General features: G+C 50.2%; 7 protein-coding genes across 7 annotated transcripts; 1 reads left to right on the forward strand and 6 right to left on the reverse strand.

Moving 5' to 3' along the window:
- Positions 1 to 369: 369 nt before the first annotated feature.
- TbgDal_XI18030 (hypothetical protein, conserved) lies at positions 370 to 2,274 on the reverse strand (the record flags this gene model as incomplete). Its single annotated transcript, XM_011782645.1, has 1 exon — positions 370 to 2,274. One exon carries the CDS (start codon positions 2,272 to 2,274, stop codon positions 370 to 372), a length of 1,905 nt encoding a protein of 634 aa, XP_011780947.1.
- A 982-nt stretch (positions 2,275 to 3,256) lies between these two features.
- On the reverse strand, positions 3,257 to 6,811 carry TbgDal_XI18040 (ubiquitin carboxyl-terminal hydrolase, putative; the record flags this gene model as incomplete). Its single annotated transcript, XM_011782646.1, has 1 exon — positions 3,257 to 6,811. One exon carries the CDS (start codon positions 6,809 to 6,811, stop codon positions 3,257 to 3,259), a length of 3,555 nt encoding a protein of 1,184 aa, XP_011780948.1.
- Positions 6,812 to 7,236: 425 nt separating this feature from the next.
- On the reverse strand, positions 7,237 to 9,348 carry TbgDal_XI18050 (FG-GAP repeat protein, putative; the record flags this gene model as incomplete). Its single annotated transcript, XM_011782647.1, has 1 exon — positions 7,237 to 9,348. The coding sequence occupies one exon, from the start codon at positions 9,346 to 9,348 to the stop codon at positions 7,237 to 7,239; it is 2,112 nt and encodes a 703-aa protein (XP_011780949.1).
- Positions 9,349 to 9,431: 83 nt separating this feature from the next.
- TbgDal_XI18060 (hypothetical protein, unlikely) lies at positions 9,432 to 9,776 on the reverse strand (the record flags this gene model as incomplete). Its single annotated transcript, XM_011782648.1, has 1 exon — positions 9,432 to 9,776. The coding sequence occupies one exon, from the start codon at positions 9,774 to 9,776 to the stop codon at positions 9,432 to 9,434; it is 345 nt and encodes a 114-aa protein (XP_011780950.1).
- A 1,055-nt stretch (positions 9,777 to 10,831) lies between these two features.
- Positions 10,832 to 11,215, forward strand: TbgDal_XI18070 (hypothetical protein, unlikely; the record flags this gene model as incomplete). Its single annotated transcript, XM_011782649.1, has 1 exon — positions 10,832 to 11,215. One exon carries the CDS (start codon positions 10,832 to 10,834, stop codon positions 11,213 to 11,215), a length of 384 nt encoding a protein of 127 aa, XP_011780951.1.
- A 499-nt stretch (positions 11,216 to 11,714) lies between these two features.
- On the reverse strand, positions 11,715 to 13,547 carry TbgDal_XI18080 (hypothetical protein, conserved; the record flags this gene model as incomplete). Its single annotated transcript, XM_011782650.1, has 1 exon — positions 11,715 to 13,547. One exon carries the CDS (start codon positions 13,545 to 13,547, stop codon positions 11,715 to 11,717), a length of 1,833 nt encoding a protein of 610 aa, XP_011780952.1.
- A 563-nt stretch (positions 13,548 to 14,110) lies between these two features.
- TbgDal_XI18090 (nucleoside diphosphate kinase, putative) lies at positions 14,111 to 14,572 on the reverse strand (the record flags this gene model as incomplete). Its single annotated transcript, XM_011782651.1, has 1 exon — positions 14,111 to 14,572. The coding sequence occupies one exon, from the start codon at positions 14,570 to 14,572 to the stop codon at positions 14,111 to 14,113; it is 462 nt and encodes a 153-aa protein (XP_011780953.1).
- Between the last annotated feature and the right edge of the window lie 31 nt (positions 14,573 to 14,603).

Genomic DNA, 14,603 nt, shown 5'->3' on the forward strand with positions numbered 1-14,603 from the left:
AAAGCGGATAAAATCATTTTGCTGTGGGTGGATTCGTAGTCCGCTTAAACGCAGCGTGATTTCAAAGTTTCTTTCTCTCTTCTTCCTCTCCCAGGGGATAAAAAGAAATATGAGTACGAAGCGCCCAACAGGAAAAAGACACATAAACGCATACACATAACGCACAAAACACAGCGGCTGAGGCAGCGAATCACACACCTTGACGGTTATTCGTGCCCGCAGCAAACAGCTGGACGGATAAAGGGGAAGAGAACGTAAACAGAGTACAGAAAAGTAAAAGGTCAACATCACGGAGGCACAAAAGGGTAGGATCACCGAGACCTGTCGTACAGGTGGGTACGTTTTTTTTTTTGAAAAACTGGCATGGCTTTACTTTCTGCGGAGTATAGGCGGAGCATCGGCAAACTGATCCTTCAGGTCACGCTTTCGGCGCTGTCCCTTTTCTTCACGCAGCCGCTTTGAAAGTAGACGCTGCTGCATCTGCTGTCGCAACTCCTCATGCGAGACGACGGGATCACCGTCATGGTCATCCTTCCCCTCAACACTTTCGTCCCCATACAGTTGAGCGCTTGGAAGGACTGAACAACGGACAAACTTCGCTGCAGTGCCGTCCTTTCTTACAGGCAAGTTCAGTACGGGACTAAAGTCTGCTGTTCCCTCAACCAATGCCTGTAATAGACGGACGTCCACTTTACTACCAGAACTACCTTCACCGCCCTCCTCCTTAACCGCACTCACAATGCCCCTAGTGTTTTCCGCCCCACCGGCCGCCGCCGCGTTTCCGCCTCTGTCCCCATCGGTTTCCTTCTCCTTACCAGGGAGATAAGTCTGATCATCGCCCGCGCCAATCGGCAAAGTCCGCTTGGAACCATCCGCCCCTTCTTCTGCGGCCTTTTGTTCTTGTAGCATCGCCTCCGTTCGTTTATATAGCTGGTAAGTGCACAATATCCTCGTAGCTCGTTCCTCTATAAGGCCAAGAAACTTCAACTGAGTGGATTCCGTACAGTGGTCCGATCCGACCAGGCGTCGGGCTTCCTCCGCTGAGCATCCAATCCGCTTGAAAACACCCTCTGTGGTCTCGCGAATCCTGGCGAGAACCTCTTTGTGAACTTCAGCAGAGCGATTAAGACGATCTAGCATGAGCTCTGTCTCGGCCAGACGATCTTCGTATTCCTTGATGAGGCGGCGCTGCTGAACGTCATGCTCGTGTTCTTCCGCGATTACCTTCTTCAGCGTGTGTATATCCCGTTCCATCTCCTCTCGACTGGTAGTTAGTTCGTTGATACGCTTGTAAAGGGAGAAGTTACTCTCACCAACAACCTGGTAAGTCTGAGCCAGCTTTTGCAAATCACCATCTGGAGCGAACATGGACAGTTGCGCGGGAATGTCCATAATCTCTGATCCCACCTCAGCGGAAGACATACCATCGGAAGCATCCTCTCCATCTTCCGTAAATGGGGTAGGGGCATGAGTGTTTGCAACAGGGAGGTTTTTGCCCACGCCGCTGTGATCTACCGTAGGGTTCGGCATGTAGGAACGCGCCTCAAATTCAATTTGCCGGCGGTGGAGTTCATCTCGCATTCTGTTGATGTCGATCATGCATACATCCAAGTTACGCACAGCGGTGTCATATTCCTCCTTCTGCTCGCTAAGCGCTGTTCTAAGCTGCTCCACCTGCTGCAGGTAGCCGTCTCGTTCATCCAGGTCGTGGTTTGACTGTTCAATCCGTTCCGACATGATTTTTTTCTTAGATCTCAGATCGTCCTCCATCTTCTTGTGTACACGTTGAAAAACGCGCCGTTCCCCGCGAATTATATCGATGTGATCGCGCAGCTCTTTGTTATAGGAAACAGCGTCGTTAAACCTCGCGAGCGCTTGATCTAGGCGGTTTTCTAGTATCTCCAGCTGGCGTTGTACCGCTCGAACATTTTCTTGCTCTGCGTTCACACCCCCCTTTAGCTTGGAACCCTGCATAAGGTCAATGCGAGCTAGCTGATACTGCTTGGTAAGCTCGTTCAAATGCATCTTTTCAAATTGATACCGCTGCTCCAGTGAGTCCACCTCAGTTTTTAGGGCTGCATATTTATCCGCTTTAACATAATCATACTGCTCCCCGGAGGCAACAGCTATTTCCTTCTTCAACCTTTCATTCTCGCTAGTCAGTTTCTGCACCGCCTCTTGCTGACGCATAATTTCATCCTGGGCAGCAACAATGTTACTCGCCATCAGGCAACGGCGCTCATCCATGTCTTTTAACAGCTGGCTCGGAGGCATAGCGTAACGGTCACAAGTTGTGTGTTTGATAGAGTTAAATAGCTCCTGTTCCTACTTCAACGAATAAAAAGGGAGGAAAACACGTGGGAAGGAAGAGGATGAAAACAAGTAGACGACGGCGAGCAGAGTAAACAACAGGGAAAGAACGTGGCATCATTCAATACGGGATATAGAATGTGCGCAAGACATTTAATTTGCTTCGTATTCTCTATCGCAACCTTGTCCAAAGATTGTGAAGGAGTAGCCGCATGCATCACCGTAACGAATATTCACTTGTGCACACCCATGAGCAGGAGAGCCACTTCGGACGGCAGGGTTCGATTATAAACAGGTTCAGCGAATAAAGTGAAGCCTGGCAGCCTACAGCATCGCATCGTTGCCCGCATCTGCGCACAACGAACATACCGGATTCGGTGGCACACACGCTTACTTATATTTATGTTCATAACTTCCCTCATTCACTGGCATAAACTTCCCCTAATATTTCTCCTCCACATATACACGCGTCCGCGCGCACCCGTTTCCTTTCAATCAGTTCATTCATTAAAGCTCCACCACCACCACCTTCCAACGCTTCATTCCCCGTCCCATCCACAGCGTCCTCCACCCGCCTGATGGTTATAGAATGAACACACAAATAATTACAGTGGTAACAAAGAAAATGGGGATAAAATAATAACAATAGCAACGGAAAAGAGGGGGGAAAGAATTTTCCTCGTCAAAATGATATTTAAAAAAAAAAGACAAAAAGTTTTCGGGTGTATTCCACCACCACCACGCACACAAAGAACACACGAAGCACACCAATTGGGGAACTAATAAGAGGAGCTTTAGGGAAAGAAATTGAATGGCAGGCCCCGATGAGGAGGGGGCGTGAAATAAATAAGCATAAACAAGTAAGCAGACGAATAATAACCGTGGAGCGCGCTGTTCATAGACAGCTGCCTACGCCCATGCTCCGGCTCATATCATGTCTCAGCCGTCAGCCCTCAACTAACTGCTCGTAGCACAAAATATACGCATCTCCTGCAGCGGGCCATGCCCACGGCCCTTTGTCCCTGACCATCACACTAGAATCATCGCAGCAAAACCACTGTTTGGTGGCTTTGCTGAATCTCGCCGCTGTGTAGTGCCCATATGACAAACCCCCTCGGTGGAAGACAACGCCGACCAACTTGTACTTTGTGTGCTTTTCTGGCGATTCCTCGTCCATGAACTGTTTCATGTCCAGTTCTTCGCTAAACCTTACAAACGCAGTATCCTTTGTTACTCCACGTATGTCTAATTTGAACCGCTTGAGAGAAATAATAAGACACGGTGGAAGACGGAATAGTCGTCTTTCCACGCGCCCATCACAGAAACCCCCACATTTACTGCAGTTTAAACTATTCTCCCCGGTGAGGATGTCGGACGAAAAAGTACTTTTCAGACACTCATGAACGTCAACCGCCTCCTTGTTAGTTCCATTGCAACTATAAAATGTGGGCTCACCTGGAAAAGGGCTGCTGCCCACCGAATGAAAGTTCGTGACACGGATCGCATCACTAAGTTGCATCATTTGATCATCGTACTGTATGACAACGCGGGAGTCCATCGAGAGAGTAAGTGGCAGATCGCCCGAATCAATCCAGTCGCGGCCGTCCCCAGTGTCTTCAAGATTGAGATAGTAGCCGTTATCCCCCATGGTGGAACAGAACCACACCCTGAGATTTTTTTTCGGACCGCGCTGCAGATGTTTGTTTTCTCCACCATCCTGTTCAAGCGACGTACATTGGTCAACGCAGCCCAGTTTCCAGCTCAAAAAGTGATCACCCAAATTGACACTTCGTTCGATAATGTAGGCCAGGGACGATTTTCTGTCACCCAAAGCATCAACCGACGAACACTCCACATGACAGAGCAGTGCATCGCGGGGGGGCGAACTACCTTGGGGTTGAAGAAAGTACCAGATGTACACACACTGATCTTTCATCTCCCTTTGCTGCTGGAATTCATTGCACACTGCCTGCGCTTCTGCAAATTCCTCCGTACTGTTCCTGTTGGCTAGCGACGGCCCCGTCGGAAGAACACGCTTTTCCCCCGCCCCAAGCCCTGCACCCCTCCAAAGGACTGCGGCGTGAAGTACGTGTCCCCCATCTGAAAAGCACGTGTGGGAATCCGCACATAGAACAGCCCGATAATCCCCAAGTGATTGTTTGTTGTCTTGTCCCTTCCCTTTAAGGGGCGCCTGAGCTTCGGGGCAGCCGACTGAGGTAGCCATGGAAGAAAAGAAATCCGTATTCGTAGAGTGTAGGCGTTCCCATATTTCCTTCTCGATATCCGACGCACGAACACAGTCGTCGGAACCGCAGGCCACCTTCACCTGCACTCGACGCACAAGCTCTCCCGGTAGGAGAACATCAACGTCAAATACACGTCGGGTTGGTGGCGCTATAGTGGCAACTAACGTAGAGCCGTTGTCAAATACTGTACTCGTCCCCTTGCAATTGCAGCAAACGAAAAAGTGAACTGACTGATGAGAAAAAAGTTGTGGAACAAAGCTTTGGTTGTTGGCCTTTGCATCCTCCCAAAAGCAATTCGCCAGCTTACTTTTGGGAATGTCCTTGTCAGTGTCTAGGCGTTCCCTATAGCGCTTCCCGTACACGTGGTTCATTTCCTCATGTATGCGGTCAAGCAACACTTCAATAAACTCAACGGCATCCTGTTGCTCGTACGTATTGAAGCGTCTTTCCACGGACCCAATGGCCGTCTTCAAGGGGAGGGTCTTCGCAACTCTTCTCCCAGCGAGCATATCACGAAGAAGGTTGACAAACTCACGTGTAATTGATAGATTGGCGTACTCTGAGAGACGAAGGGAGAAAAGTAAACGGCACACGGCCCCTAAACTTAACAGACATTGTAGAGCGCTGTTCATGTAACACGTGTTGCCAACGTTCGTTAGGCCACAAAAACCAGGTCCTGCAGGTGATGTCAGTCCCGCTGGGTGGCGAACAAGTAGCGACACTCGAAGAACTGGCCCACAATGGTCAGTGACCACTTCGGTAGAGCTACGAAAGTCACCAAGTAAATCTTCTACTGTCTTTCCATCCACAACTTCCACCAACCGAGAAGCCTGTAGCTCCTTACCGTGAACGTGGGTGACGCACATCTCAATAACATTATCCGGGCGCGTAAGGCCGAAAAGCTCCATCCCATTCTCCCACCCGTACTGGTGTTTATCCAGTAATTCACCTATAGCGCGCCGCGACACCTCCGACAACGACGCCCGCGGTAACACATCATCCAAGAGCAACGAATCCACTCTCAGCTGGCCTTCTCGATCGGATCCCTCAAACGTGACGGCAATGGATACACGCTTCGGCTTCAGCAGCTCCATAATCTTACTCTTGTTACGAAATTTACCCATCACTATGTATTTTGCCCCTCCACCGAACAGCGACCACAGGTAGTCAAACAGATCTTCAGGGATAACATCTACGCCGCCGTCATCATACTGGACCATATGTTTGCTTGGATCCTCAGCAGTGACCCTCAACACACGCGAGATGTCAAAAGGACCTGGAGCACATGGGACGGGAGAATAATCCATCTGTGAAACTGGTGTAAGCGACTGTGATGGGCATCGATGTGGCAACAACGGCACCTCATCGCGATCTGTGAGCCACCGCAGGAGTTCGTCCATCCATTCAACAGGAAAGAGTATGCCCCTCCCCGATCCAGTCTCCTCCTCCCACCGATTGATTCGAGCTACCATATAGTAAACATGAAACGCTAGTTCTGCCCTATCCACTGTGGCATCATTCCAGACCAACTGCAGAGGGTGGCGCGAAGAGACTGCGAACACTAAATAAGGAAACGTGCTTAGCCCCCATCTGTTGACGTCTTGAAGAAGTAATGCCTTAAGCTCTTCCATGCTTAACGGTACCTGGGCGGTTGAAAAGGGACCACGACTCGACCCCATGTCACCAACAAACCGCCTACTGATGGAAAGCAGACGCTCGTGTACATCATCGAAAGAGCACAAGGGAGCCGCCCCCAAGGCAGAATAACACCTCCTTAAAACGCCTGCCAACTCCGTCATGCCACAAACAAGGTTACCTCTGGCGTTATTCAAGCTGGCCCCGTTATCCGCTGCGGGGAATGTATCCCTACTCACGAGTTCCTCCAGTGCAGGGTCCACTGACGAGAAAGCCTTCTCAGAAGCCTCGCGTAGAAGAGCAACCCACGGCAAATCAAATACAGCCACACCTTCCTTGAAGGTCGTTACAACGTGGCTGCTGCGCAATAACGCCCCGGCTAAGCCCAGTGGATCCAAAGCTTCCCCGAGTCGCTTTACCAGCGCTTCTACATACCCGTCCAGTGGGTTCACTAGAGGATCTTGGATGGGTGATTTAGGGCAAACAGACCCTTTAAACGCTGGCATTCCGTCCATGTCATACTGAACACAACCGGAGGCATGTGGCGCAACGTCTGATCCCTCATCTGCGGTGGTCGTGTCACCTGATGGCGCTTCGGAAGCGAACCCCCCCGACCGCATCGACGAAACGTCACTCGACAGTCTGAAGCAGCCGCGGGGAGATGTGAACCGTAGAAACGGTAGTATATGATGCCTGCAAATCTACCTACGACCGCCCTGCCTGTTTGGTAGGTTCAGAGTCGGGAAGTGCTTGAATATTATGGGACCTCTTCCCTGTAGTGGTGACTCTGGTCGTATGAAAAATTATTGGATGAAAGAGTTTCAGAAAGGCAGCAGAGCAGCGGTTAATGCACAAGGAAACGTGTCGTGAGATATTAGGGAGAGCAGTAGCTTTCACAACCAGGCTGAGGCACGAAATGAAGCAGGGTGGTCTGCCCTATTCGCGTCCGTGTGTGAAGAGACATAGCCCACGAGGAAAGGTATTTGGTACCGATACCATACTAAAATCGGTCCCTTCACATCTCACAGCTCTTCGAATAATGATTTCAGTCCGTTGCACGGCCCGACTTCCTTTTAGCCATACGGTACAAATCCTGAGTAGTGGTGGGCAAAATATCATCCTCACTCCAGACTCCACCACCTAACTGTCGGACCACAAAAAGGACGACAAGCAGCCCAACCATTAGAATCATCAGTGCAGTGACGGTGTCTGATGATGTACGCGCTCCTATCACGAATCCGTATATTCCACCCTCCGTTACGACGATAATGTCATTGATACCGTCCCCATTGAAATCCTGCACGATAACGGGAGCCACCGCTGGTTCCTCCAGCTCCACTACTCGCATAACACGTCCCGTCCTGGAACTCAGTATGGTCAGCTTCCGCTCGCCTACAGCAACAATGTACGGGTCCACCCGAAGATACCGTCCAGGCCCCCCTACGTGACCAACGGTGTCCTCATTAACTTGGTAAAAATTGTACGAAGCAAGATGTGGGAAAGGGAACGTACGTTGCTTGTGCTCTGTCTCAGAGGAGGCTGCTTCCCCTACATCTGCCTCACGTTCACTGCGAAGCCTCCAGAAGGATGACTCGGTTTGTGAACGCCAAACAACTCGACGTCGCGATGGATCTACGCATGTGACCAACCCTGAATCGGTCATAAAGACTGCAAGCCGTTCAACTTGAAACAAACCTCTCCCTCTCAACGTGTGTAGTTGCACCACAAGTGGAGTAACGCTCTTTGTAGTATGCGAGAGGGTGTTGTGGCTCCCAACAAGCTCGAGGGCGCTCAGGACCTCTGGAGTGCCCTCTCCGCGCGTGTCGCCATCAATGAAGCGGTGAATTAGTTCCAAACGGCCAAAAATCCCCTCGGTGTTGCAGATTGACGTCTGGAACAGTGAGTGATCGGCCGCAGGTGCACCTGTTGAAATGACACCGAGACAGTCGAGGGTAACGTCCACATCAAAGTGCGAATGCTTCTCCATCCGCCGACCTATGAGGGTGCTGACAGCGTCGATCTCGAAGTCGTCGTTGATATCATGATAGTAAACACCAGCAGACTTGAGCGGCGCCACGCGCGTAATCAAGCTTCCGGTGTATAGATGTACCACTTCTATTCCATGTTCTCCATGAAAAGCCAATACGTTGGCGGACTTGCGCTCCTTTTCCCCATGAGAATTCCCTTTTTTTTGAGGTTTACTCACAAGGCCGAGTCTCTCCGCCAGTTCGCCGTAGTCTTCACTGTTCATTCGAACAAAACGATCCTTGTATTTCACTACAACTGTGCTTCCAGCTTGTGCCTTAGTTTTCTTTCTGTTTTTCGTGTGGAAAAACACGTGCGCACGGAGGCACTCATCCCAGGGATGAGAATAACGGTGGGGAAGAAGTGTCGAAACGGCCTCACGGTAAAATGTCCACGGTTTTTCGTACAATCTGAAAGATTCAGTGGCCTGAGAACTCACCACCACAGAGGCACCGGACGGTGAGCTGCCTCCCACCCCAACGGCATCCTCCGGGTCCAGCACTTCTCGAACTGAACTCTCCGCGTCGGAAGTGTAACGCCACCTCAGCTTGCCATCCGCACCATTAAACGCAGCGAACAGCATCAATTTTGTGTGATTCGGTCCCGGGACTTGGGTGGCAATCACGACGGTTCCCTCGTCTCCTTCGTAAATGCGTTCACTGAGAACACTGACAGACGTATGGAAAGACTCCGACAGCACATTATGGATTGGTACACTCCATACTTCGGAAAAATCGTGGGGCGACAAACGGTACAAAAGAAAGTCACTCGTAACCACAAAAATCGTATAATCCTCACCCACGGCGAGTCTTCCGGCTCCGATTGCTGTAATTCGCGAAAAGAACGACCTCTGATACATAGAGACGGGAGTTGCATACGTTTCAGCTGCCCCACTCGTTGAGTGGGTCCTGAACATTTCAAGAGACCCGTACGAAGTGGTTGCGATGAGGACTGGTCGACCATCACCCATAGGGTCAAGGACAACGGGTTTTGGAATCATGTACCGCTGCGACTCCAGGTCGGTAATTGGTATCTCAAAGCCCTTCCATACGGCCAGTCCATCTTCTTGATGCCACCCAAATATGCAAAAGATAATCGCGACACCCACAATGAAAACATCACGAAGTCGCATAGTGACCGACTGTAAAAACAGCCACAGCGCACTGCCAGACAACTTCCAGGGTTCGCTATGTGTTTTGACTCCCGTTCACCTAGCTAAAGCCTCAAAAGAGAAACAGAAAAAAGAAGGGTAGCTGCAACCTGGGAAGCGTTACCAGAGCAAACACGACCAAATAGAAACGTCATAGGGGTGCGAAAGAGTATTGAAATAGGGAATCTTCCAATATGAAAATTCCAATAGTGACCTCCGATACGCATCTCGCCACATCGCCAGCGGAAAGTATCATGGTGCCTTAGCGATACCACCGCTGTACTGATGCTGCTTGGGTCACCAAAAATCTCACACCACACTTTGGCCACCATTGTGGAAACTACCGCACAGAAAGGGGCTGGTTGGTGGGTGTTGAGCCAAATGAAAATGTCAGGAAACCGATACAGCATTTCTCATTCATGCGCACAATGAGACACAAATTAAACAAATCTTGGTCAGCTTTTGAACCACATTGCACTTACAATGGTACAAGTACTGGGCCTTCGAACTGACCTTAAGGAACCATCAGGGTCACCGCCGGGAACTTTGTAGACGAAAGGAACACGAAATAGAGGGGAAAAAACGCAAGGAAGACGAAAACAGCAACCTCCGATACGTATCTCGCCACATCGCCAGCGGAAAGCATCATGGTGCCTTAGCGATACCACCGCTGTACTGATGCTGCTTGGGCCACCAAAAATCTCACACCACACTTTGGCCACCATTGTGCAAGCTACCGCACAGAAAGGGGCTGGTTGGTGGGTGTTGAGGCAAAAAGAGGGAGCGGGGGAGGAATTCAGCTCCGCGGCATCTCGTTCCGCGACCCGGCAGGTACAGGTTGGAGTTCCACAAAAGACATCACCCACGCACGCACACACTCAACACGTGCGATGCACGATCGCCGAAACGAACAAAGGTTCAGAAAATTTTCGTACTATGAAGCTGGGTGTTTTGCGACGGAAGAAAGGGTAGAGTGAAAAGGAAGGAAAACAACTTCAACGACCGAGCACGAAAGCATAAACAGATGTGAGCACCGGTGTCCATACGGTAAATGATTCCCGTAGGCGAACTGCCGCGTCACCTACGGAAGAAGGCGAAGGCACAACAGTTTTGGTGTCACGTGACCTTGCGCTAAGCACCTCGTAGGAAGGGTACAGCATCTACATCCCTTGCCTTCACAAACATGTGCGCAGTATGTGGGGGCACGATCCCCACGGTCCACGCACAGCACCGCCTAACACATAAACTCAATGACATTTCGGAAGTTACTCACCCCACACAGAGCTTCCTGAAGCGGAGGAAGGGAAACCTGTTGCCACGTGGTTTCCATAAGCAGACGCACAGGCTCTGCTTCTTGACCGCAAGTCTGGTTGCCTTCCTCGTGCCCCAGTGAGTGGTGCAAAACAAGTCGGAAGGCATTTCCACAAGGTATCCACAACGCTTCTCGAAACTGAAGCGCCCACCGATGAAGATATGCAGTCAGCCTTTCACAAAAATCAAACCCGCTGATTGTCCCTGGCATCAGCAGGGATGTCAAAAGATGGAATACTTATATACCACTAACAACAAATTCCATGACTCTCCTTGCCCAAGTTTGATACAGAAACAAAGGACCGGAAGATCACGCGGCATCAACGTGCGTTGTGCCTCCATTTCTTTCGATCATTCCCAACGAGGAAAAAAAGTGAGCAATGTAATGAGGATCGTAATAACAAGCACGTATAACACCAAACAACCGGGAAGGGTGACCAACATGAAGCAGTGCAACGAGGAAAAGTTCACAGAAATTGACCTTCCACGATACGCACGTGGGTGCGGCCCTTATTCAGGGAAGATAAAACAAAGATAGAGAAGGGAGCAAAGAGAGGAAAACTTAGTCCTACTGGGACCCACACACAGACACACACACGTACAGGTACAAAGGCAACGCCGCACTTCCAATATTCCCCACTGCATATTGGAAGAAATAATGGCAAGTAGCTCGCCCCCACAGCAGCGTTATTTTTCTATACCTCTATCTGACCTTAGTCACATACATCCCATTAACCAGACACGAACGCGCGGACGCGCTCCCACACGCCGCACCATCGGGAAGATGCAAGCTTCTCCAAACGAAAATAGTAGTCAAGCAACCCCCTCCACCTCTCGCTGGTCCCATTAGCATTTTCCCCGTTTAGCTCCGTTGGTTTCGCTTGGGGTTTCTATATGTGTCAATTCGTTGTATAGATATCATCGAGTTATATTTATGGAACGAAACGGAAGGGGTGTTGGCAGCTAGGAAAAACAGCTACAAGCAGAAAACCAAACAACAGCAATAGTATAACACTGGCAACCACATGTCATTGCGGTTAGAGTGTGGTGCCCTGGGGTCTTGTGTATATTGTGGCCAGCCCTATAACACGGACAGGGTCGGTTGTAAATTGCGAATTGTACAACTTGTGACCTCCCTCAACACCGCCACCTTTCTTTGCCACGGGAAAGGAAATGGGCTTCACTTCGGGGAGTGCCTGAAAACCGGACATGAGGCACTCGCTCACGGTCACCCAGAGAGGGCTCCTACGCTTAAGGGACGTCAAGAACGCTTGACGCTGCTTGCCGAGAACGGGGCGCCACTTGGAGTCAAGCATGAAGTGTGCCGACTTGCTTGACTTTGGAAATATGGAGAGAACTTCATCGGGGTTCACCAGGTCGTCTATGTTGTAGAACTCTTCATTCGTCCCACCACCGGAATCATCGTCATATTCTTCTATGGAGGCACTGCCAATAAGAACATAGTTATTGATATGCTTTTTCTCTATACCTACGCCCATTCGTTTCGCACCGAGAGGAGTCACCCAAATGGGACTAGACAACTTGTGCTTAAGTGCAAAGGCGCGCAACTTCGCTTCACCGCGGCGACCAACAAGCTTTCCATTGAGAACGGCTATCGAGCGGATAGCGGGAACAGCCAAGTGGGGCTCTGTCAAACATACGGCGTTGTAGTAACGACGCAACGTGGCGTCTTCGGCCAAAAACCCGCGGATGGGGACTGGTGAACGGCTAGCGCCCACAGTAATACTAAAAGAGCGTACAATGGAGCTCGCGTCGAGCTTGTGGTTCTTGGCATCCTCATCATGGGGCTCGGGAGGTTTGCGCACCGACTTACCTCTAAGCAACTGCACCTTATGATCACAGGCTTCAGCGAAAGCGGAGTACTTGGGCTTTTGTAACCCAAAATCCCTGACGTTGACGAAGTGGTAAGGGTACCTAGGATCATTTACCGCCGCCATAGACTTCACGAGTACACGAGACCTCATCACTTCCCACCCATTCACACCGTATATGAAGTACAGATCATACCCAAAAGCATCAGGATGATCCTCCTGCAGTTCCTTCAGCAGTTCCTTCTGCGCTTCCTTCGGGATGCTGGACAAGGAAACAACAAACCCGGTCATATTAGGGGCGAGTACACCCTCATTTTCACACCCTTTATTTACCTCAAGGTTCAGATGTTTGAGCTGCTTTTCGGCCACCCACATGGGTGAGGTGTAACCTCGAAGAATACCAACAGCCAAAAGGATGTCATGTGCGGGCTGACCAAGCCTCTTCCCGGTTGCAGCGTTCAGAGTTATGCCCCTTTGTGGCTCCCCTTTATACGGATCATCTAACTGCTCAGCACTGTACACTGAAACGGAACTCTGCTTTCGAATATCAATAACGTCCTTCCGGTTTACCTGCACACCCAGCTCGGAAGCAATATCGGTGTCTATGTACAATACACGATCAGACTCTTCTTCGTTCAGAAAGCGGCGAAGACGATCACCAGTGACAGATTTCCATTTCATTCTTGTGGAAAGAATACCCACACCAGACCCGAAGAAGGGCGGGTGTTCATCCATTATGCGCTTCTGCACACTTTTCGGTACCGAAGAAAATGGAATGACGCTCTTTACGTTCAAGTGTATTATGGTCGGAGCCTCCCCAGGAAGCACCACAGCGTTACATGAACGACGGGACTGTGCCAATGTCAACCAGTGCCTCTTCACGTAGTGTCTCTCCTTAGCGACAGAGCGAAGCGCGGCCTGACACGAAGGGGAGAAGGGCGCGTTCGTAACAGATGATAGCACACTTACCTCGGTATGGACAGTTGACAAGCGCTTTCGCTTTAATAACACTCCGGTAAGGTAAAATACACCACGCATATCTCGTGTGTCACCCTTCGTCACGTATTGCCGGGGGAAACGCTAGAGCTATGCGCTAGCTAGTCACACACTTTCAGCTACTTGAACACCCACGCGTAGGGTTAGCCAAGATCCCAAGGAACAGCCCCACGAGAAATCTACACCCCTAGAAGTAACAATAATGTGCAAGTCAAAAAAAGCGGAGAGAGAGAGTGAAAACATGTTTTAAAACAAAAAAAGCGAGAGTCTTTTCCTCAGGAAAAAAAAAACACCACTGTGCGACCACAGTGCTAAATTTTGACTTGTAAGGGAGTTTAAACTATCAGTGAGTATTACCAAGAATTCATCCCACTCTAGAGACCAACGTTTTCATCTCCTTCCACGCCTCTATCTGATCCTTTTCGGGAGATGTCGGGTTCCTTTTTGTTCTTTTCGAAGTAGAAAGTAAAAAATAGACCGGTCTTTAAGGCCGCACTACGTTCCCCTCGTTTCATTTGAAAATCATCCGCTTTCCCCCCAAAAAAATTAATACAGTTTCATATACTGTCCTTAAAGTAAGAAATCCCCAGCGTTCCCCACGCACATTATGCCCTTTCATAAATTTGCTTGACGGAGTGGGACGTCCAGCTTACCAGCTCCTCCGTCTTGAACCAGAACGCGATTTCGCGTTTGGCGCTTTCCACGCTGTCGGACCCATGGCACACATTGCGGCCAACATCCACGGCGAAGTCACCACGAATGGTGCCAGGGAGCGAGTCTGCGGGGTTCGTTGCGCCCAAAAGCACACGGCCGCCCTTTACAACACCGAGGCCCTCCCACACCATACCGACGATAGGGCCAGAGGAAAAGTACGACACAAGGCCACTGTAGAAGGGTTTCGATGCGAGATCAATGTAGTGCTGCTTGGCTTGTTCCTCAGTGGGCTGGAGAAGTTTGAGACCAACAAGTTTGTAGCCCTTGTTCTCGAAGCGCTTGATGATTTCTCCCACGAGATTACGCTGCACGCCATCGGGTTTGACTGCAATGAAGGTCCGCTCGCTGGGCATGGCGCACTTAAAACTTACTTCGGAGGATAGT

The sequence above is a fragment of the Trypanosoma brucei genome, chromosome 11 (genome assembly GCF_000210295.1).
Source record: "Trypanosoma brucei gambiense DAL972 chromosome 11, complete sequence".
Taxonomy (NCBI): Eukaryota; Euglenozoa; class Kinetoplastea; order Trypanosomatida; family Trypanosomatidae; genus Trypanosoma; species Trypanosoma brucei.